The sequence below is a fragment of the Camellia sinensis genome, chromosome 7 (assembly GCF_055761805.1).
Source record: "Camellia sinensis isolate YWXY chromosome 7, ASM5576180v1, whole genome shotgun sequence".
Taxonomy (NCBI): domain Eukaryota; kingdom Viridiplantae; phylum Streptophyta; class Magnoliopsida; order Ericales; family Theaceae; genus Camellia; species Camellia sinensis.
In genome coordinates this window covers 63,420,025-63,442,996 of record NC_138967.1, presented here as the reverse complement: position 1 = coordinate 63,442,996, position 22,972 = coordinate 63,420,025, and the positions used below count along the sequence as shown (strand labels likewise).

The 22,972-nt window shown below is 34.6% G+C and overlaps 1 protein-coding gene across 1 annotated transcript; it reads left to right on the top strand.

The window, feature by feature from the left end:
- The first annotated feature begins 227 nt into the window (after window positions 1–227).
- LOC114323560 (putative aldo-keto reductase 2) lies at window positions 228–15,051 on the top strand. Its single transcript, XM_028271189.2, has 5 exons — window positions 228–639; window positions 755–955; window positions 13,621–13,793; window positions 13,879–13,981; window positions 14,513–15,051. Exons 1-5 carry the CDS (start codon window positions 427–429, stop codon window positions 14,846–14,848), a joined length of 1,026 nt encoding a protein of 341 aa, XP_028126990.2. The 5' UTR covers window positions 228–426; the 3' UTR covers window positions 14,849–15,051.
- The last annotated feature ends 7,921 nt before the right edge of the window (window positions 15,052–22,972 follow it).

Below are 22,972 nucleotides of genomic sequence, written 5' to 3'. Positions count from 1 at the left end.
ACTTTATCAAACGCAACTTGACTATTTTAATTGACTTTTTATTAGTTTTTTTTATGATTATTTTAGCTCAATTAAAAAAAATTATATTTGAAAAAAATTAATTTTTTATAATTGATTTGATAATTAAAAAAATAAAATATTACAATTTAAATATGACATTTTATTTTATTAATAATTTTAATTTATTTTATCTTTACTATTTTTTTATTTTATTTTTTTGCAAGGTCATTGTATCTTTCATCCAAAAATAAAAAATTAAAAAAAAAAAATACTTGCTGGGACAGACACCCATGTATTTGTGCAGGAGCAGCATATCCTCCTTTCCTCTCTTTATAAGTTGAGTGCTCATCACACAGCATCTCCATACTACTACACTTGTCTCTGACAAATATATCTAGAGAGAGAAAGCAAGAGAGACGGAGAGAAATGGCGAAAGTAGGGAGAATGAAGCTAGGATCACAAGGTCTAGAGGTGTCGAGACAGGGACTGGGGTGCATGGGGATGTCAGCCTTCTACGGGCCTCCAAAGCCCGAAGAAGACATGATCAAACTCATCCACCACTCCATCAACTCCGGCGTCACTTTCCTTGACACCTCCGACATGTACGGCCCTCACACCAACGAAACCCTCCTCGGCAAGGTCGGCCCTATTATTAATTCAATTTCCTACTCTTTGATTTCTATTAATAACAAATGCTGGAATTGATCTTGATCTTGATCTTGATCTTGATTTTGATTTTGATTTTGATGAGCAGGCACTCAAGGGAGGGATGAGAGACAAAGTTGAATTGGCTTCGAAATTCGGGATCATCTATGCTGACGGGAAGACAGAGATTCGAGGTGATCCGGGATACGTACGGGCAGCTTGTGAGGCGAGCTTGAAGAGGCTGGACATGGATTGCATCGATCTCTATTACCAGCATCGGATTGACGCCCGCGTCCCCATTGAAATCACGGTTCAACCCCCCTTCTCTCTCTCTCTCTCATTTGAACATTTTGTCTGTATTGGTTTTAATTTTTTTAATTTAATTTTTTGAAAATTAATATTTTATGTTTTTTTTAATTTTTAATGAATGTTTTTAAAATTTTAAGTAATTTTTTTGATGATATATTAAAAAATAAAATATTTATAAAAAAAAATAATAACATAAAAATATAAAAAATGTATTGAATCTTTTTCTTTTAATATTTTTGATATTTAATGAATTTTTTAAAAAAAATTCTCACAAATATTATATTTTTAAATATATTTATGTTAAGTATATTTAAAAATTTGTTAGAATATTAAAAAAAATTCTCACAAATATTATATTTTTAAAATTCTCACTAATTTTACATAATCTTTTTCATGTATACAACTACTAATTTGTAATAAATTTCACATATTAAACTTCTTTTACATTTATTTTTACTTTGATGTTTCATTATGGGTTAAAAAATATATATGTATTAATTATAGCGGAGTGTAACGGTTTCAAAGGCAGTTTATAAATTTTAAAATTTAAACCGCGGTTAGCAGATAGAACGATACTGATTAATGCGGTGTGATTTTAGCGAATTGGGCAGCATTTTGTACCGCTCTCTCTCTCTATATATACATAATTTGTAATCTTTTACTTTTGCAATCTGTTTTTTATAGTGGTATAACTAGTTTTGTAAGTCATAGGTTATGAATAATATTTTGTGAAGGGAAACACTATGGTACATCCTGTGTATCATATGCATAACTTTAAAATATATGCGTCATAATTAAAAAAAAAGTCATAATTAACACAATATGGAGCATAACTAAAGAAGAAAATTGGTTATAATTAAAGAAGAAAATGGCATAACTAGTGTGCATATGATACACTTCTTTCCAAGGCATGTATATTACAATTTTCCTTCTGTGAATGATGATAAAGTTTTTAAGAATCGTAGTTTTAGAGCGAACCGAACCAAACCAAACCACGGTTTAATTGCTCGGTCTCTTTTGTTTGCAAGATTTTCATAATTTAGTTTGGTTGTTTGGCATATGGTTTTTTTTGGCTAAAATAGCCAAGAAATCAAAATACCCAATCACATCTCTCTAAGTTTTATAAGTTTTTTTCCGAAAAAAGTGAAAAAAACAACTGAAATATTCAATTTCTAAACAAGCTCTAAGTAATAGTTCAGTTTGGTTTCCTCCCAAACTAAACCAATCCAAATTATGCTAATCCCTAGTGTCTCTCATGAAGCGTGTATGTAGAAACAATCTGAAAATCTTAAGTGATTCGTGATTAGATCAAGATTAAAATATTTCAATTCCCAATTATTCAAAAACATACAATTTAAATCATCAAGCACTTACGAAAGTGATTTAGATTGCTGTTTTCGAAATAAACAATAAATCGACATAAACGATTTTTACGTGGAAAAATCACAATTGAAGAACCTTCAAATGTAATGAAATACCTCAGGCGAAGCGCCACTAATCAATCCACTACTGAAGAAAGAAATATTACAAAGATAACACACAAATTACCCAACTCAGTCAATTTGTCTTCAAACCTTCTGTAACTCTTTCACCATGCCTTCGTCTCGGAACTGACTAATCTGAAGTTGAATCCACAACTTCACTTGTCGAATCAACGACTACGTACAGAATCAAACTCCTTTGAAACTCCATGTTTGAATCTTCGGAATCCACCAAACAATAGCACTCTTGTATGTATTCAATCAACCTCCTTGATATGTGCTTGTCAATTCACGAGTTTAATACTCACTCAATTTATCAAGGAAAAAACTCACAAAAATATTCCAGAGGAAAACCTTAGAAAACCTCAAAGTGGATTTGAAAACCTAATCCTAGTTTAGGAGTAAAACAACTACTTATAGAAATCCTGGACTGTGAAGCTCGCTCGAGCGAAGCTTCTCTCGCTCGAGCGAGGAACTTAACTCGTGTGATTTCCATAAGTGGCTTCGCTCGAGCCACGCATCCTGCGCTCGAGCGAACAATAAACTCTTTCAGGTTTTTATGCAGACGCACTTCTTCGCTCGAGCGCACATTCATCTCTTTCAGGCTTTTAGCCAGACGCAGTCTTCGCTCGAGCGAGGACTCCTTCGCTCGAGCGAGCAAGACAAAACAGCACAGAAATTTACAACTCAATCACACAAGTTTGTTCGCGGGATTGACAAGACTCAGGGACCTAACAATCTCCCCCTTTGTCAATACCCGGACAAAACTTTCTAACACAATTTCCTAAACTCATGTACTAGCTAAAACAATTACAACTCAAAGAAAAACAACTATGAAACCAATCTTGATGTGAAAAGAATCTGCATAAAATAAACATAGAGAGAATAGTTATTCAAAACAAGAAATCATCAAGAAAACAAAACAAACAAAAGCCCATTATCAATATCTAACAACTATAGATGCAATGTAACAATAAACATATCCGAGTGCTGCCTGCAAAAACATCATGAGTATCCCATATACATATATACCCCATGAGTATCCCAAACATGTATACCCCATATACCCCATATACCCCAAAAATCATATTCCCCCTTTTTGTCTGGGAGTGACCTAAAACAGTCATATACACCAGAATAAAAACTATCCAAGTAAATAACAACAACTGTCCAAAGAAGCATAGACCAAAAACTAGGAATGAGAGGAAGATGGCTGCTGCAACTAAAGTATGGAAAGAATCTGAGCAAGCATGGTACTCTGCTCATCAAGTCGGCTGTCAAGTGTATCGAGGCGGGCATCCAACTGATCAAGGCGATGAGTGACTGACTGCTCAAACTGCTGCAGCTGCCCACAGAATGACCGAGGACGCATCTCAGGCAGATCAGGTGCACCAGCAGTGGCTGCATCAAACTCCTCCTCCTCCTCCGCAAGGGGATCATCACCTGTACCAGACAAACCAACTCCCGACACCCCCCCCCCCCCCCCCCACATGGGCTTGACTCTGGGAGACTGTTAATTTGGTGATAGGTTTAATAGGATGGGCAAACTCATCATTATCATAGACAGGAACACCAAGGGAAGTGAGAAAACGAGTGAGCAAACACCCATATGGAAGCCCTAAAAACTTTCTACCCTCAAAGACCCCAATCATTTTGGAAACTATCATCTTGGAAAGATCAATGGGAAGTCTGTGATGGATGCAATACAACACATAACCCTGATCCTGGGTAATGTGAGAGGAATGGGTTGTGACATGAAGATTCACAATGATATTCAGAAGACGAAACCTAAGAAGCAACTCATTTTGCTGAATGAGTGCCCCGGCAAGCCAAGTCCGGTCAACACCACAAAGTTTAGACGCAATCCGATCAAAATCGACACCGGTCCGAGTAAGGAAATCGAAATGAAAATCACCGACTTCGGGAAGATCAAGAAACATTCGAAAAACATCCCCAGTGATAACGAGAGACTTCTTCCTAACCCAAGTGGTAAAGGATGCCGGAATTTCTTTGCGAATGGAATGGATATTGCAATAAAATTCACGGATAAGACTCAGATTTTGTGGCCCCGAAAAATGTAACACTTGATCACCGCCTAATGAATAGAATAAGGAACGAATGGTGAGTACCTCAAAAGCATCAGGGAGGACATTTCTCTCTAAATAGACTTTACGAGTGACATAAGACTCCCTAAACAGCTTAGACTTTTCTTTGGACTCGAATTTGTCAGTGTTGAATGAAGGACGGGAAACAGTAGCCTCGCGACGTTTAGAGGACTCAGCCATGACTAAACAACCCATAACCCACAACACAAGACACCCAAAGGAAATATTAGAAATCCCAAAATCCAAACAAAAGAGCCCAAAAATACGAACATTAGTAGTCCATTAGTGAAAACTAAACAAAATGCATAATACAAAAGGTATGACTAAACAAAGCAAACAATCACAGATGGAAGAATGAAGGAAAGACAGTAACAGTAGAATCAATATCCAGACAAATCAAAGAGACCATCAATATGCAACACAGGACAATATATATAAAACATAATGAAAAGCCCCAAATTAAACCCTAGCAGTGATAAACTAGTAAAATGCTCCAAAATACAAACCCTAGATGCAAGAGAGAGATACGAAACCAATATGGAAGAACCAAAATCACAAATGAAGAGCCCTAAATTAAAACATAGCTGACTCACAGACACAACAAAACCCAAGCACCACACAAACCGAAGAAAAAAAACAAAGGAAAAGAAAAAAAAACTTATCAAAAAAAACAATGCCGGATAGGGGAAGAGTAGAACCTCCAAACACGAGCAAAAAACCAAGGAAGGAACATGAATGGAAGAGAAATCACCCACGGAAGTGAAAGAGACAACACTTGAAGTAAATAGGGCAAAAAATGAAGCGAAGAGACGCAGTAACAATATTTAAACCTCGACAGGTCGCTCAAGCGAAGACTCACTCGCTCGAGCGAGGACAATTATGCACAAGGGGTCGTTCGAGCCAAGAACTTGTCGCTTGAGCCAAAAATGCACACTTTCAGGTCTAACTCAGTAGCAGAAGCACGCTCGAGCGAAGCAGTTTTTTTTTTTTTTGATATTTAAAAACAAAAAAACAAGATACTCAATATCATGAAGCGAGACCGGAAACACGAGTAAATGATCAAATTTAGCCAAAAATGATAGTAAGATGAAATAATCTATAAACCATGAAACTTGCAGACTTGCAATTGACAATATGACACTTGTGATCATGAGCAAAGTAGATAAAATATAATCAATGATCATAAGCTTCATGAGAATGTACAACTCAAAAATCAACATGAGAGCTCACAAAATGAAGATGTGTGTGTGCAGTCCTTGAGAGGCTACTGAATTAATCCTCGTAGTGATTGGATGGCTGGACCTCCACCAAGAGTAACGAAACATTACAGAGAAAAGTCAAACCACTAGGAATCACGGGGTATTCGTTGAGTAAAAACGGAGGCTCCCCCTCAATCAATGAGTCCCTTATTTTTCATTTTTTTTTCAAACTTTTCTTTCTTGTGGGCACTTACTGGTGGCATTCACGCTCAAGAGTATAGAAACCAAACCAGAGAAGAGTGAAATAAAAAAGGATGGCCTGGTTGATTTTTTGAAATGTTTGGTGCGAGAGTGTTGGACATGATTTTTTGAAATGTTTATGGCACTTGTGTTATCACAGAAAAGTGTGAGAGTGTTCTGTTCTATCTCATAATCATGAAACATTTGCTTCATCCTTAGCATTTGTGCACAACAACTCCCTGCAGCTATGTACTCGGCCTCAGCAGTCGAAAGAGAGATGGCATTTTGCTTTTTACTATGCCAGGAAACCAAATTATTCCCAAGGTAAAAACAACCCCCAGATGTACTCTTCCTATCATCAGCACACCCTGCCCAGTCAGCATCAGAAAAATCAGTAATTTCAGCTGTAGTATCAGTAGAAAACCAAACCCCATACCCCAATGTCCCATTAACATATTTGATGATGCGTTTGACCGCAAGAAGGTGAGACTCTTTAGGACTGGCTTGGTAACGGGCACAAACACCTACACTGAAGGCAATATCAGGATGATTGGCTGTGAGGTAAAGAAGACTCCCTATCATACTCCTATAAAGGGTAGGATCTACATCAATACCAAAGGAATCTTTGGAAAGGTGAAGACTAGTGCTCATGGGAGTACGTGCATGTTTGGCATACTCAAGACCAAACTTTGACACAAGATTTTTGGCATACAGTTTGAAAAACAAACATTCCAAAAGGAGACTGTTTAATTTGAAGACCTAAGAAATAGGACAACTCTCCCATCGTGCTCATCTCAAACTCATGTGTCATACAATTCGAAAAATATTTCACAAGATGATCAGCAGTGGATCCAAACACAATATCATCAACATAAATCTGAGCAACAAGAATATGAGACTTAGTATTTTTCACAAATAAGGTTTTATCCACACTACCCATTTGAAAGTCATTATCAAGAAGAAAGGTAGTAAGTCTATCATACCAAGCCCGAGGGGCTTGTTTCAACCCATACAAGGCCTTGTCTAACTTGTAGACATGGTTTGGACATTTAGGGTCCTCAAACCCTTTTGGTTGCTTAACATATGCCTCTTCTTTCAAGTACCCATTCAGAAAGGCACTTTTCACATCCATTTGAAACAATTTGAAACCAAGAAAACATGCAACACCAAGTAAAATGCGAATAGATTCGAGACGTGCAACTGGGGCAAACGTCTCATCATAGTCAACACCCTCTACTTGTGTGTAGCCTTGAGCAACCAACCTGGCTTTATTCCTAACCACAGTACCATTCTCATCAGATTTATTTTTAAAGATCCACTTGGTACCCTATCACATTCATGTCTCTAGGTCTGGGAACTAGAGTCTAAACATTGTTACGTTCAAATTGACCTAATTCTTCATACATAGCATTGACCCAATTGTCATCTAGCAAGGCCTCTTTAAAATTCTTAGGTTCAATTAATGAAACATAACACATATGTGATACCTCATCCCGAATCTGTCTTCGCGTTTTCATCTGATCCGATACATTTCCAATCACCTATTGAGCTGAATGATTCAGTTTCACCCTTGCTAATGGTTTGAACTCAGGACTTGCGGTGACAGAAGCATCAGGAGTGATGTCTTTTTGTACACTCTTTGGACTTTGACTTACCTGTGAGGATGGTGCTGTCTCAACTTCTTGTGCTTGGACCTCAGCTTCTCTTTGACTTTGTGGTTCAGTATCCAGGATTGGAAACTCACCATTGTCATCCTCATTTGTTGCTGGAGTAGGGGGACCTCTGTCATCTATAACCACATTGATTGATTCCATTAAAGAAGAAGTTCTCAGGTTATAGACTCGAAAAGCCCTACTAGTGGTTGAATACCCTAGAAAAATACCTTCATCACTTCAGAAGTCAAATTTGCCCAAAAGCTCTCTATTTTTGAAAATGTAACACTTACTCCCAAAAGTTTTGAAGTATTTTACATTAGGTTTCAATCCCTTCCACAATTCATATGGAGTTTGTAAAGTGCCGGGCCTTAAATACACGCGATTTATGACATAAACAGCAGTATTTAGGGCTTCAGCCCAAAACTTTGGAGGAAGTTTCTTACTAAGGAGCATGACCCTAGCCATCTCTTGAACAACCCTGTTCTTCCTCTCAACTACTCCATTTTGTTATGGAGTAATAGGTGCAGAAAATTCATGCTTAATTCAATGCATATCACAAAAATCCGAAAACGAACTATTTTCAAACTCATGACCATGATCAGTTTAGATTCTTATGATACGCCCAATGGAAACATCCTGTTCATTTTGGATTTTAAGGACTAAGGCCTAGAAAGCATCAAACGTATCAAATTTTTCCCTTAAAAAATTTACCCACGAAAATCAAGTAAAATCATCAACAGTTAAAAAAATGTATCTTTTACGTCCGATGCTTTCAGTGCGAGTAAGTCCCATTAAGTCCATGTGAACCAATTCAAGAGGACGTTTGGTTGTAAAGCTGTTCACCTTTTTATGAGGGGCACGGGTTTGTTTCCCAAGTTGACATGGTCCACACACATGATTCAGATTCTTACCCAATTTAGGTACTCCTCTCACAAGCTCTTTGTTGGCTATCTTAATTAGGTCTTTGAAATTCATGCGACCTAATCTTTGATGCCACAAATCAATGTTACTTATGATGGCTGAGTGACAAGTGAGATCATTAGTAGTAACAATTCCATAGCAGTTATCAGATGTGCGAACCCCATGCAAGACAGTATTTCCCTTTTTATCCAAAATTTCACATTTATTTTTTGAAAACAATACTTCATGATGGGAATCACACATTTGACTAATGCTCAAAAGATTTGCTTTAAGACCATCAACAAGTAAGGCATTTTCAAGCTTGGGAAAACCAGCAACACTTATAGAGCCCTTACCAATGACTCTAGAAGTGCCGCCATCTCCAAAGGTAACAATTCCTCCTTCATATTTTTCAAGGGAGGTGAAGTAGGATTTGTTACCGGACATGTGACGAGAGCACCCACTATCAAGATACCACGTGTGAGTCACGTGTTTTTAGAGCAGTGTGAACAACTAAACAAGTCAAATCATCTTTTCTCACCCAAATCTTTTTGGTCTTAACAAAATCAAGTCTAGCGATCTTGGTAAATGTCTTGGCATTGTGAACACCCTCATGAATCTTGGTATTCCGCCAAGACATGTAAGGTTGTCTCCTAACCCAAAAAAAATTCGAATTTCTACCCTTTTGAGACACCTTACCAAACAATTCAAAGCAATAAGGACAAATGTGGTCATACCTACAACAGTGATGACAAATAAAAACAGGTTTTATCTCCCTTTTGTTGATCTTACCCCCTTTAGGTAGATGAAGGGAGGGATCACCCTGGTCTACCTTCAACTTTCCCTTTGCTTGAGTCTTCAGGTCATGTGATATAGAGGCCTGACCCTTGTGAGTTGTCGCACCGTAGCCTAACCCACTTTTGTCACAACCCATTTGTTGAGACCCGAGGATGTCTTCTAATGATTTAGAACCTTTGTTCCACATGGCAATTGTGGCTCTAGCAATTCGGAGTTCTTCATCTTTTTGACAAACTACCTCTTCCAATGAAGCTTGTGACATCTCAAGGCTTTCAAGCTTCTCTTCATATGTGGAATATATTTTCAGAAGTTTATTCCTTTCAGTTTCACAGGACAAAAGTTTCTCACATAGGTCATGCCTGTCACTTGAGATCTTGATGACATTCTGCTTTGCTGTTACAAGTTCTCCTTTTAGCTTGACATTCTCAATTTCGCATGCTTTGAGCTTGAGAGTGAGTTTGTCATTGATTTTGGACAAATTCAGAGATTCCTCATAAAATATTTCATAAGTTTGTTGTAGTTCATCACCATTAATCTCATCATTGTCTTCTGATGTTTCATCATCTTCTTTTTGTTCCTCATTCTCCTTGACCTCATCCAGTCTAGCAACTAAGTCAGAAAAGGTGATAGATGGTGGTGAAGATAAATCTCCTCTTTCATGGAATTGGCTCAGAATTTCCCATGCTTCTTTAGCCTTTGTGCAGTGAGCAACCCGTTACTGTTCTTCATCAGAAATAGCTCCACGAATAGTAGTAAGAACTCTTTGATTACTTGGATTGTCAACACTTTCAACATCCTTTTCAATGGCTTGCCAGCCTTCTGGATCGAAAGCTCTCAGAAGCGCCCTCATTCTAATCTTCCAATACAAGTAGTTACTCCCATCAAAGGTGGGAGCATGATGCAGGTTCTGACCACGAGCTAATTCTGCTGGCTTTGGAAGAGGTTGAGTGAAAGTGGACCAAAATGCCATGAAAGCACTATCAGGTTCTTCGGGTTCTTGCTCCGACCCGCTTTCATCATCCCAAGTCACTGTGTAGACTTTCTTTCGATTCTTTTTCGAAGGACATTCAAGGGCAATATGGCCAAACCCTTGACATTCATAGCACTTGACCCCTTGCCCCTTTACAATCTTCTTTTCAATTTTTGGAGCACGTTTTGGTGGAAAAGTTTTGGGTTTTTCATTACTCTTGTCTTTTGAAATAGGGTCTCTAAAATTAGGCTTCCTTTTCTTTAAAATTTTTTTAAACTGTTTAGTAAACATAGCCGTCATCTCAGACTATAAATCAAACTCAGTCTCCGGAGTTTTTGCAGTCTCATGAGCACTTGTGAAAGCCACACTATCTTTTTGTTTTTTCTTTGAAATCCGGTGGGCTTCATAAGTCTGCAAATTTCCAACCAACTGATCAAACTTGAGGGTATCAACATTCTAAGCCTCCTCAATGGCTATCACTTTTGATTGGAACCTCTCGGGTAACGACTTTAAAATTTTTCCAACAACTTTAGCTTCAGGGATTTTTTCACCGAGTGTGAAACAGGAATTCACGATGTCACTAAGTTTTGCATAGAAATCATCAAACGTCTCATCATCACGCATAAAAAGGGTTTCAAAAGCAGAGGTGAGACGTTGAAGTTTTGACTTTTTAACAGAAGTAGTACCTTCGTGAATCGTTTCAGGAATGTCCCAAGCCTCTTTTGCTACCTCACACGTGCAAATACGACAAAATTCTTCAGGTGTGACGGAGCAAAAAAGGGAATTGAGAGTCTTACTGTTCCAACTCGAGTTTTGGTAATCAGTTGTATCCCATTTATCAAGGGGTTTAGGAATATCAACCCCATCAATGGTGACAATAGGTTCACTCCACCCATAGATCACACAGTACCAAACTTTCTTATCGATGAATTTTAAAAACGCTCTCATACAAGCTTTCCAATAAGAACAGTTTGTACCATCGAGTAAAGGAGGTCAATGGGTCGAGTGATCTTCACGAATAGAATCCATATCACTAGTCACACAAAATCACACTCCTATAGTTTTGATAAAAACAAAAAGTGACCTGCTCTGATATCAATTGAAAATCCTAAGTGATTCGTGATTAGATCAAGATTAAAATATTTCAATTCCCAATTATTCAAAAAAACACAATCTAAATCATCAAGCACTTACGAAAGTGATTTAGATTGTTGTTTTCGGAATAAACAATAAATCGACACAATCGATTTTTTACGTGGAAAAACCACAATTGAAGAACCTTCAATTGTAATAAAAAACCACGGCCGAAATGCCACTAATCAATCCACTACTGAAGAAAGAAAGATTACAAAGATAACACACAAATTGCCCAACTCAGCCAATTTTTCTTCAAACCTTCTGTAACTCTTTCACCAAGCCTTCGTCTCGGAACTGACTAATCTGAAGTTGAATCCACAACTTCACTTGTCGAATCAACGACTACGTACAAAATCAAACTCCTTTGAAACTCCACGTTTGAATCTTCGGAATCCACCGAAGAATAACACTCTTGTATGTATTCAATCAACCTCCTTGGTATGTGCTTGTCAATTCATGAGTTTAATAGTCACTCAATTTATCAAGGAAAAAACTCACAAAAATACTCCAGAAGAAAACCTTAGAAAACCTCAAAGTAGATCTGAAAACCTAATCCTAGTTTAGGAGTAAAACAACTACTTATAGAAATCCTGGACTGTGAAGCTCGCTCGAGCGAACCTTCTCTCGCTCGAGCGAAGCTTCTCTCGCTCGAGCGAGGAACTTAACTTGCGTGATTTCCATAAGTGGCTTTGCTCGAGCCACGCATCTTGCGCTCAAGCGAACAATAAGCTCTTTTAGGTTTTTATGTAGACGCACTTCTTCGCTCGAGCGCACATTCATCTCTTTCAGGCTTTTAGCCAGACGCAGTCTTCGCTCGAGCGAGGACTCCTTCGCTCGAGCGAGCAAGACAAAACAACACAGAAATTTACAACTCAATCACACAAGTTTGTTCGCTGGATTGACAAGACTCAGGGACCTAACACAATCGACAGTAATTTGGACAGAAGAACCAATTGAAACTAAATTAAATCAAATTAAAATTTGAGTCAACCTATAGCAGTAAAAAGTGTAATTTACCCAAGTTAATAATATATATTGATACACTTTTGTTTGTGTTTGTTTCAGTATTATGTTATAGGATACATTTCCAATTGAGAGCTAGCTATTCTCTCAGTCAATGTTGTCTAGTTTGCCTTTCTACTGTGATATGGTATTTTGCCTGCCTTTCGGTGATGATGATGATGTCAAATTTGCAAACATATGACATTCTTCCCCATTTTTGGTTGTTGGGTGTTCCTACTTTAGCTCTTCACTTTTAGTTACTAGCATTTGTGTTTCTTTAATGAATTCTATGCCCAATTGCCATCCATAGTCATCGATGAGTATAAATTGCTTTAATTAACATGACAAGATTTGCAGTTCCACTGGCATGATAAAGCTTATATGGTACCTTTGGTTCTGCCAAATTTGCCTCATGAATTGATCCATCTTAAATCAATTAATTCCATTTTGTTTTTTCAATTTGTAAATGAGACAGTTCAAATTTGTGTAACTGTTCAACGGAATAACATTGAATATTTCAAATCTATTTTAAAATTATTATATATTCTAATAGAAATGACTGAATTTAAATACTCATAAAGAGAGTAGCGCTTTGTCAACTTGTGCTGTTACATGTTTTCAGCCAAACAAATCTAATTATCTAACTTCTGTAGATATTCGAATTATATTCTGGGGCCAAATTCACATTATTAGGATGACCAAACAGGCCCTTGCTGATTTATCTAATTTTCTTAAAGCCGTTCGGGTTTTGTTCTATATTTTACTTGGGGAGATGACATCAAATAAAATCCATTGGAGAACTGGATTTATGTAGCTCATCCCAAGTAATTAGGACAGGCTAGAGTTGAGTTCTGGCTCAACTCACCACCGTGCTGCAATTTTTTAAAACAGTTGGAATCAATTGAGCCAATAAAAAAGTAAAAATGCCCGTGTTTGGAGATCAATTACCCATGAAGGCAAACCATACTCTTTGGATTACAATCAATGTGCACTCTTTCTTAAGTTAAGCATGCATCCAAATTGTTTGATCATATACCAATATTATGCTGTGGTAGAGTAGCATGATAATCTTGTTTCTACTTCCCTTCCTCTTTACATATACATGTTTCTGCACGTCTCCAAAATGATTTGCTTGTTTTTTTCTTTGATTCTTTTTTTTGTGACCCATCTTTTCACCAGATGGGAGAACTCAAGAAACTGGTTGAAGAGGGTAAAATAAAGTACATTGGTCTATCTGAGGCCTCTCCTTCAACAATCAGAAGAGCTCACACAGTTCATCCAATTACAGCAATACAATTGGAATGGTCTTTATGGACAAGAGATGTGGAGGAAGAAATAGTTCCTACTTGCAGGTGAGGCATCTATTCTGCTAATTGACATTTTAGGGAATAACAAGAAATCCAAATTGCTAATTTGATATCCGTTGTGATTATTCAGAGAACTTGGAATTGGGATTGTCGCATACAGTCCTTTAGGAAGAGGATTTTTATCATCAGGTCCCAAGCTTGTTGAGAATTTTGCAAATGAAGACTTCCGAAAGGTTTGTGCAATGTTAATGTCATCATAACATTGTTGTGAATAGTATTGACTTTCTCTCTTTGTGCAAACTGCAGAAAAGTAATCGATCTTATAAGCTGATAAAATACACCATGTTTTCTAAAAATGAGGAGCGCTTGTTGGTAAAAGTTTCGTATATAAAACTTATTAAAGTCCTTCTATACTGAAATTGTAATTTTATAGCCAATTAGTTGTATGTTTTCTGCTTCTTTGGGCATAAATTACTTTTGTGCTTCTTGGATTTTGTATTAAACTACATTCCAGTGTACTTTGTCAACAAGTGTAACTATTCAATGAAAAACTTTTCTCTTTTATCTTTTGGCACGAATTTTTTATTGTGAATGTAGCTACATTTATTTCATCCTTCAAACTCTCTTAATCCATTGGGAAAACAGGCATTGTGTTGGGTTGTGATGCAACTTCAGAGCTTGTTTTACGTGATCAATCTCTGTATGGCAGATTCACAGTTCTGATGCTGAATCATGTATTTCATTTATTTTTTATTTTTTTGCAGCACCTACCAAGGTTCCAGCCGGAGAATATGCAGCATAACAAAAACATGTTTGAGCGAGTTAATGAAATAGCAGAGAAGAAGGGGTGCACACCAGGGCAGCTAGCATTGGCATGGGTTCATCACCAAGGGAGTGACGTGTGTCCTATTCCCGGCACCACCAAGATTGCAAACTTGGATCAGAACATTGGAGCTTTGTCGGTAAAACTAACACCGGAAGAAATGTCTGAACTTGAATCCATTGCATCAGCTGATGAAGTTAAGGGAGATAGGTATGGAGAGGGCCTGACTACTTGGAAGAATTCAGACACCCCACCCTTGTCCTCATGGACATCTTAAGAAATACATGTCACTTTGTGTTGGTTGTTCCTTTGGAGTTGAAAAAGAACTTGGTTTTGTGATCCTCTGTTTTTGGAGTGTGTAATCTGTATTTGGTTTTTATGTGAGACCATGTTAAGGGTGATGTGAGCAGGGAAGGGACCTTCATTTTGTCCATCACCCTTGGAGCTATAAATAAAAGGAGTTAAAATTTCTGTGGTTAATTTTATGGTTGGTTAAATTAGACTAACTTCTATTAACATTTGAAGAAAATATATCAAGTCCACAAATAACCAAATGAATCAAATAAATTAAATGTAGATTGTTGTGCGAAAAGTCCGCCGACAATAAAATCATAGCAAAGTAGTTGATGGTTTTGAATATGGAATAGAAGAACAATATAAATTATGTAAATTCATAAGAGATAAATAATTGTAAGATATCAAGATTTACATGATTTAACTTTAGCCTATATTCACATGTGAAGAGAAGAATTCACTATAGAGAGAGAATAGTTACCCTCGAGAGCTACAAGGTGACAAAACTCTCTCACAAAACTTATCATTCAAATACTTTCTTATCAAACCCAAAATGCTCTCTACTTCCAAGAGACAAGTTCTCACAAGGAGACATATAATAGATTTAGTTAAACATAATTATAGATCCCAAAGCATAGAAGAGATACGAGAACAAAATTTGAACCCTCTAAAACAAGATAAAATCTCACCAAATCAAGACTTCATAAAAGACCCAAACTAAACAAGTCCTTTTTGACAACTCCAAACAAACTATGGTGAACATATACGGATCTTCCAAGACCAACAAATGTAGATTTTTCAAAACTAACGGATATAGATTTATGAAGGATCACCAAGCAAGGAGAAAATCTCCAAAAAGAGTCCTCAAGGAACTTCAAAAGCTCTACCAAAGACCCAAAGGCCTTCCAAAAAGGAACTAAAAAATCTAATTGAACAAATAGTCTTCACATATTTATAACCAAATAATCATTCTTAAAACTAATCCTAAACAAAATAGGTATCCTATCAATCTAATTCACAATAATTAAGAAACTCTAAATTCAAAGTTTTAGAAGATCCAAATCAAGTCAAATAGATCTCTTACAAATTCAAACCAATATCGAGTGAAAAACAAGTCCAAATTTGACTCAATAACTCTTCGCACAATTCTTCTTCCACTTACAAAATTAAATACCAAACTAAATCAAATTGAAAATACACATTAAACTAATAATCCAACACATATCGGAAACTCCAAAAATACTATGTATGTAATGGAAGATCTTCATTACATATTTAATGGATATGAAATAGGAACATAAATTTATAATTATCTTAAATTAAAAAGATCATTAATTAAATGATATAATTAAACCTCTCCATTATAAATATTAAATATGCAATGGAGAGGAATACAATTCTATAAACTAGGGAGGTTATTGTTTCCCTTCAAAATCATTACAAATTATTTTGCTTTTGCAACTTTTAGCGAAACATATAAATATGCTTTCCTGATGATAATAATAAAAGAAAAAAATAATAAAAAAAAAAAAAACACACCAAAACCAAAAGTGGTGTATAGCTCGTTTGGGAGGTTAGCTATTTCAGTTGACTTTTTTTTTATAACTATTTTAGCCTGATTAAAAAGGGTGTAAAATGTATTTTTATTTATTTATTTATGTATTTATTTATTTATTTAAAATTCTTATCCAAATCTATAAAATGTATCCTACACACAGCCTAAAAACACGGGACTCAAAAAAGGATATGGGTGTGGAGAAAATTTCAGTGGGTGTATTAAGGAAATGTTTGGGATGTTGGTTTTTTAACTAAAATAGTCAAAAAGTTCAAAATATCTAATCACATCACTTATTTTACTTTTTTATATATCTTTCTATAAAGAAATTAAAAACAAACTATATCCACATTCCAAACAAGTTCTAAGCCATTGTGGACAATTGTAGGCCTCATTAGCATCTAGGTTAAAAGTCAGTTTATTAGCTTTTTAGCTTTTTTGAATCACATCTAGGACTGTATAAAATACTATCCAATATGTTAAAATCGCACCGATTAATATCAATATGCACCGTTTAACCGCTAACCGCGGATTAAATTTTAAAATTTATAATTCGCCTTCGAAATCACTCCGCTCCGCTATATTTAATACACACACACACATATATATATATATATATATATATATAAACCTCTAATGAAATATTAAAATAAAAATGAGTATAAGAGGGATTTAAGATATCAAATTTATTACAAATTAGTGGTTATATATATGAAAAATATTATATAAAATTAGTTTGTGTTATATATATGAAATTTTTTATACAAATTAGTATTATATATTATACAAATGCTTGATAATTGATTAGAATATTTTTCAATCTATCAATCCGCCCAAAACCATCCAAACGACGATTTGTCAATCCACCAATCCACTAATCTATCATTCAATTTATAATTTTATTCTCAAACTGTTTGAATCGCACCACGCATACCTCTAATCACATCGCCTCTCCAATGTTAATAATAATAATAATAATAATAATAATAAATAATTTTGTAACCTCCCCTCAAAATAGGCCGGCGGTAGACAAAGATCCAGACCTGATTAATAGGGACACTGATGGCAATGAGGGTTAATAGGATGGATATTAATTCCCGTCTCCATTCCCATATAATTATTTTTCCCCATTCCTCATTCCCCATGGGTACTACCCTCCCCATCTCCTAATGGGTTTGAATTTTCCCCAACCTAACTTGAGCTTTTCTTTTTCTTTTTTCTTTTTATTTAAAATTCACAACCAAAGCCAAATATACATTCAATCTTATTTTATTTTATTTGGCTCAACAACAAAATCAAATACACCTTAATTAACATTATCATATTATTCTTGTCAAATTTTATGTATATTTAGAATTTTTAAAATTTATTTAGAAAAATTCTATTCCTTAAAAAATATTCCATCTTCTTTTTTAATTTTTAATTTTTATTTAAATTTTAGGTATCTTCTTCTTCTCTCTATTAATTGATCTTCAATAATCTGAAGGTGAGTTGTTGCTCTCGTTTCTATTTTCTTCTTTTTTTAATTTTTATTTGCATTTATAGAATGAATTTTCTTGTTTCAATATCTCCTACAATTGTTTTATTGGATTTCTCTCTGATTTGATGGTAATCTTAGATTGAAATTTTCAATTTTCATCTTAACCAATGATCACTTTAATTGAAATTTTGTATATTTTTATCTTCAATTTCATGTTTTGGTTATGATTAATTGCGCGTTTTTGATTGATAGAGTGAGAACCTGAATATACAAATCAAACAAATAATTAGATAATAATAATTTTACAAATCTTAAATATTTTATTGTGAATCTTTAAGTTCAAATTAAATATTTGGAGGGTCTTTTAATTAATTTTAAACTTAAAATAAATTTATGGTGAAAGTCTTTAATTTAAAGGCAAGATTTATTATTTAAAAAAAATAAATAAAATTAAATTAAATGTCAAATTAGTAAGCATATTTTGATCTAATAATATTTGTTTTTTATTTAAATTAATGGGGAGAGAAATTAAATTAAAACAAAAGATAATATTTTAGGGCCTTTTTGTGTAGATACACATGTAACCCTAGGTTGCCTAATAGTATTCATAGCAGCAGCAGGAGCCACCACGGGAGAGAGAGAGAGAGAGAGAGAGAGAGAGAGAGAGAGAGAGAGAGAGAGGTTGAGAGAAAAGAAGAAGAAAAAAGAAGGGTTGCAAACAAGGAAGAATTTTTGAGTGTGTGGTAGGTCTTTATCTTTCTTCTTCCTTTTGGTTTTGTTCTTTATCCTTACTCTATTATTATTTAGTTTATTGATGGAGAGGTTGTAGGTTTATATATTTTGTATATAGATATCGTGCTAAAAAACCTGAGGAATTAAATTTATGTATAAAAAATGGGAGAAATTCTTAGTTTAAAAATTTTGTACAAAACCACAAACTGTAAAAATCGAGTAATCATATCAAACGAATGAATTTTGAACTGAAATGTTTACAATAGATTAATTACATATTGAATTACATATCTGAATTTTTTCATAATTTTTGGAAGTCAAAATCCATATAAACTGATGCGTTCAAATCTGTCCAGAAAACTGGTTTTAAACAGTAAGTTCGGGAGTGTTGTTCTCTTTAGGTATAAATCCGAAAATTATTAAATCAGCGTCATTAGAACCGGTTACGAGTCTAGTTTCGTACTTTTTGGCCTTGCATTGATTTCTCATGTATACTAAGAGAAACGTCAATTTCTTTACAGTGCTGTAGAAAACAATCTGTTTGGGCATAATTAATTGTAAATAATTATTTTGATAAGAAAATCAAGTAAAATCAATTGGGTTTGAAACTTAGGATATATTAGTTGATATCTAGAGGATTTTGGAATTTTTCGAACAGTGTAGAGTGGGTTTTGTAATTTTCAAAGTTAGCGAATAGATTGGGAAAGCTTGTCTAAAACTCTGTTTTATCTTAAAGCTATTTTTAGTTAAGTTTCGATCGGAACCCATATCTTGGTTAATTTTAGACCTTGAAGAACATGAACTTAGGTAATATTTAAGAGTAATGGTGAGTTAGGTTGAGCCGTGTTAGTGCGCTTTAATTTGAGGTTACTTAGTTCCTATTCTTTAGTATTTTTAAATTGGTAGTAACGTGTAGTTTTCATACTTGGTTTAGGGCACTAGTTGGACTTTTATACTCTATTCGAGGATTACATTATTCTGTTTCCAGGTGAGTAGTTTCATGCTACATATTTTTATAAATGTTCCCCTACCCTAAACTGTTGAAAAATTAAATTGTAGTTTTATGACTAAACTGTTTTGATAAATTTTTATATTATCAATGGAATCAAATTATTTCTGAAAGATGTGTGACCTTGGCATACTGTGAACTATTTGTTTTGGTCTCATGTTTATAATGATGAACTACCATGTTTTGCGAAACTGATGTGTATTGATTATTGGGACCATCTGCGTATTTAGTCCAGGGAAATTATTCCACGGAAATTATTCCACTATGTGTGGTGACTCTGGCCACTAAAGAACATATCCGGGTTGGGCCGTGATGACTCTAGTACTCAAGGATTGTAAGGAAAAGACCTAGGTTAAGATAGGTGACCTGCAATCGGATCGTCTTTGAGAAAAGGCCCAGGTTGCCACCGTGAGGATGACTCTTAGTTCGGTATTGGATCCAATAGGCCTTATTGCCTTGAGAACTGTGTGGCATATTACTTGTTATTTTCTTGGTACCCAGAAAATTATTAGTGTTCAAGTTGTAATCTATTTTAAGTGAAAAATGTCATTTATCATGTTCTTGAGAGACATGAGTATTTTAACTGTTGAACTGTGGAACCTTCTTTTTGAAACAGATTCTCTTTACCAAACTGTATGCCAATCTAGTTTTCTGTGATATATATCTTATTTTGGAATTGAACCTTGTTTTCATAACTGTATTTATTATCCATGTTGCTACTCACTGAGCTATCAGCTGACTTAGTTGCTAATCATTTCTAGGTGTTAGAAGGACTTAGAGTGGACTCATGGCATAGTGGGGACTCAATCGCATGAACCTCTAGGACATTCATTTATTTTGTTTTAGTTGTCATGTCTAGTTTGTGCATATTTCTTTTTATTTTTATTGAGGTTCATTTAGGATTATTTTGATATGTGGGCGATTTGTGTTCCATTTAGTATATATTTTTAGAAGTTGGTTATGGTTGGTTTTACCATTTATACTTCTGACTTGTCATTGGATTGGGTTTTGATTTATTTATTTATGGGCTATCATCACATTTATTTTTTGTGATTTTGGGTTTATATTTAGGCTTACGTGTGCCTTGGCCTGAGTCCCTGTGGGCCATGGCCGGTCATGCCCAGATTTGGGGTGTGACAGATAGTCACAATCTTGTCACTGTTAGATTGTCGCCATCGCAAATCGCAGTTGCTGTAGTGAGAGGATGAGAAAAAGTGAGAATTAGAACTCTAATTGTCAATAGAGTAGTGAAAACATATGAAGAAATTATTTTCTAATGTACCTAAAAAAAAATATGGGGAAATTAGTGGGCACCCATCCCTGGTGTAGATTTAAAGAATATCGCTTACCCTTCTCGACAAACAAGAAAAAAGGGAAAAACCAATGTATTTGGGTTGAGTCTCCATAGATACCCACAGGGTAGGTTATTCATTGCCATCCCTAGTTTTCGCTACTCTGTTTACAATTAGAGTTCTAATTCTCACTCTCTCTCATTCTCTTACTACAGCAACGGCGATTTACGATGGCGACAATCTAGCGGCAATAAGATTGTGACTATTGATAAAAAAAATATGCAATTAATCATAACTAAAACATGGAAATTGAAGAAAAAAATGTACAAAATTTCAATTAAGGTGATCACTAGTTAAGATGAAAATTAGGAAATTCAATCTAAGGTTACCATCAAATCAGAGAGAAATCTAATAAAACAATTGAACGAGATATTAAAATAAGAAAATTCATTCTATAAATGCAAATAAAAGTTAAAAAAGACGAAGAAGAAGAAGAAGAAGAAGAAGAAGAAGAAGAAGAAGAAGAAGAAGATGGAAACGAGAGTAAAAACTTACTTTCAGATTATCGAAGATCAACCAATAGAGAGGAGAAGGAGATGCATAAAATTAAAAAAAATTAAAAAAGAAGATGGAATTTTTTTGTAGGAATAGAATCTTTCTAAATAAATTTAAAAAATTCTAAATATACATAAAATTTGACAAGAATAATGTGATAATGTTAATAATGTTAATAATGTGTATTTGATTTTGTTGTTGAGCCAAATAAAATAAAATAAAATTGAATGTATATTTAGCTTTGGTTATGAATTTAAAAAAAAAAAAAAAAAAAATTGGTTGTGAGCCTTTAAAAAAAATAATTAAAAAAAAGTCAAGTTGGGCCGGAGAAAATTCAAACCCAATAGGAGATGGGGATGATAATACCCATGGGTGTGTTTAATTGGACGGACTAGATAAGAGGGGATTAGAATCTATCGGACTTGAGTCCTGGGACTGTGAATCCCCCGGATTATTTGGTTAGATTGGATATGTATCCTGTGTTTGTTTTTTCATGGGATTAGATACTTGGAAAGAACTATTTTTAGTGAATCCAACGTTTGGTTGGACGGACTGGATATGATAAATGAACAAAAGACTATTTTACCATTTTTTAATTGTTTACTAAGTAATAGCAATATTAAACATATCTTTAATATTTTAATTTTTTAGCTAGATTAAATAAAATTTTAATTTAATTTTATTTTTTGCACAATTAAATAAATTTATTTATTTTAATTAAATAAATAAAATAAATAAAATATCAATGAAAATATATGTTATTTTTTTAATTAAAATTTTAAATAAATTTATTTTTAAAAATAATAATAATTAAATTATGAAATTAAATTAAACATCTATTAAAATTTAAATAATGAAATTAAATAAATTATAAACAAAATTTTAAAATAAAACATCAATAAAATACCTATAAAAATTATTTTAAAAATTAAATAAATAAAACATCAATAAAAAGTTAAACAAAATTATTTTATTTTTAAATTGAGAAATTTAAATTTTACTGAATTTTACTAAATATAATGCATAATTAAATAGTAGAGGGTCAAAATGGTCATTTTATCACCTAATCTCAACAGTGAATAGTCCCCCGAAAATTGTCCCATACCCCCTAGGATACAATAGTCCTCCATATGAGGGATAAGGAGTCCGACCGGACTCCATGTTCGGCGGACTAAAAAAAACAAACGGCAGATAAAGAGTCTCCCCCGAATTACAATCCCAATAGTGAATATTCCCTCCCTTATCCCCCAGTCAAACACACCCATGGGGAATAGGGAAAAATAATTATAAGGGAATAGGGATGGAGAATTAATATCCACTCCATTAACCCCATTGCCATCCCTATTCACATGTGTAGGCGCTGACATAAGCAATTTTTGTCTTTTTCTACATTTCGCCAACTACTAGTCCGGTCTATAGGGGCAATTAGACTATTGTTGGAGCAAATCCATCTAGTGCCCTAATTTTTTTATTTGGAAAAATAA

What these genes read in the sequence shown, in the direction of transcription:
- LOC114323560 (XM_028271189.2), top strand. Translation starts at nt 427, where the DNA reads ATGGCGAAAGTAGGGAGAATGAAGCTAGGATCACAAGGTCTAGAGGTG. An exon ending in ACGAAACCCTCCTCGGCAAG is followed by an intron (nt 640 to 754) that starts GTCGGCCCTATT and finishes TTTGATGAGCAG; the next exon opens with GCACTCAAGGGAGGGATGAG. An exon ending in CAAATGAAGACTTCCGAAAG is followed by an intron (nt 13,982 to 14,512) that starts GTTTGTGCAATG and finishes ATTTTTTTGCAG; the next exon opens with CACCTACCAAGGTTCCAGCC.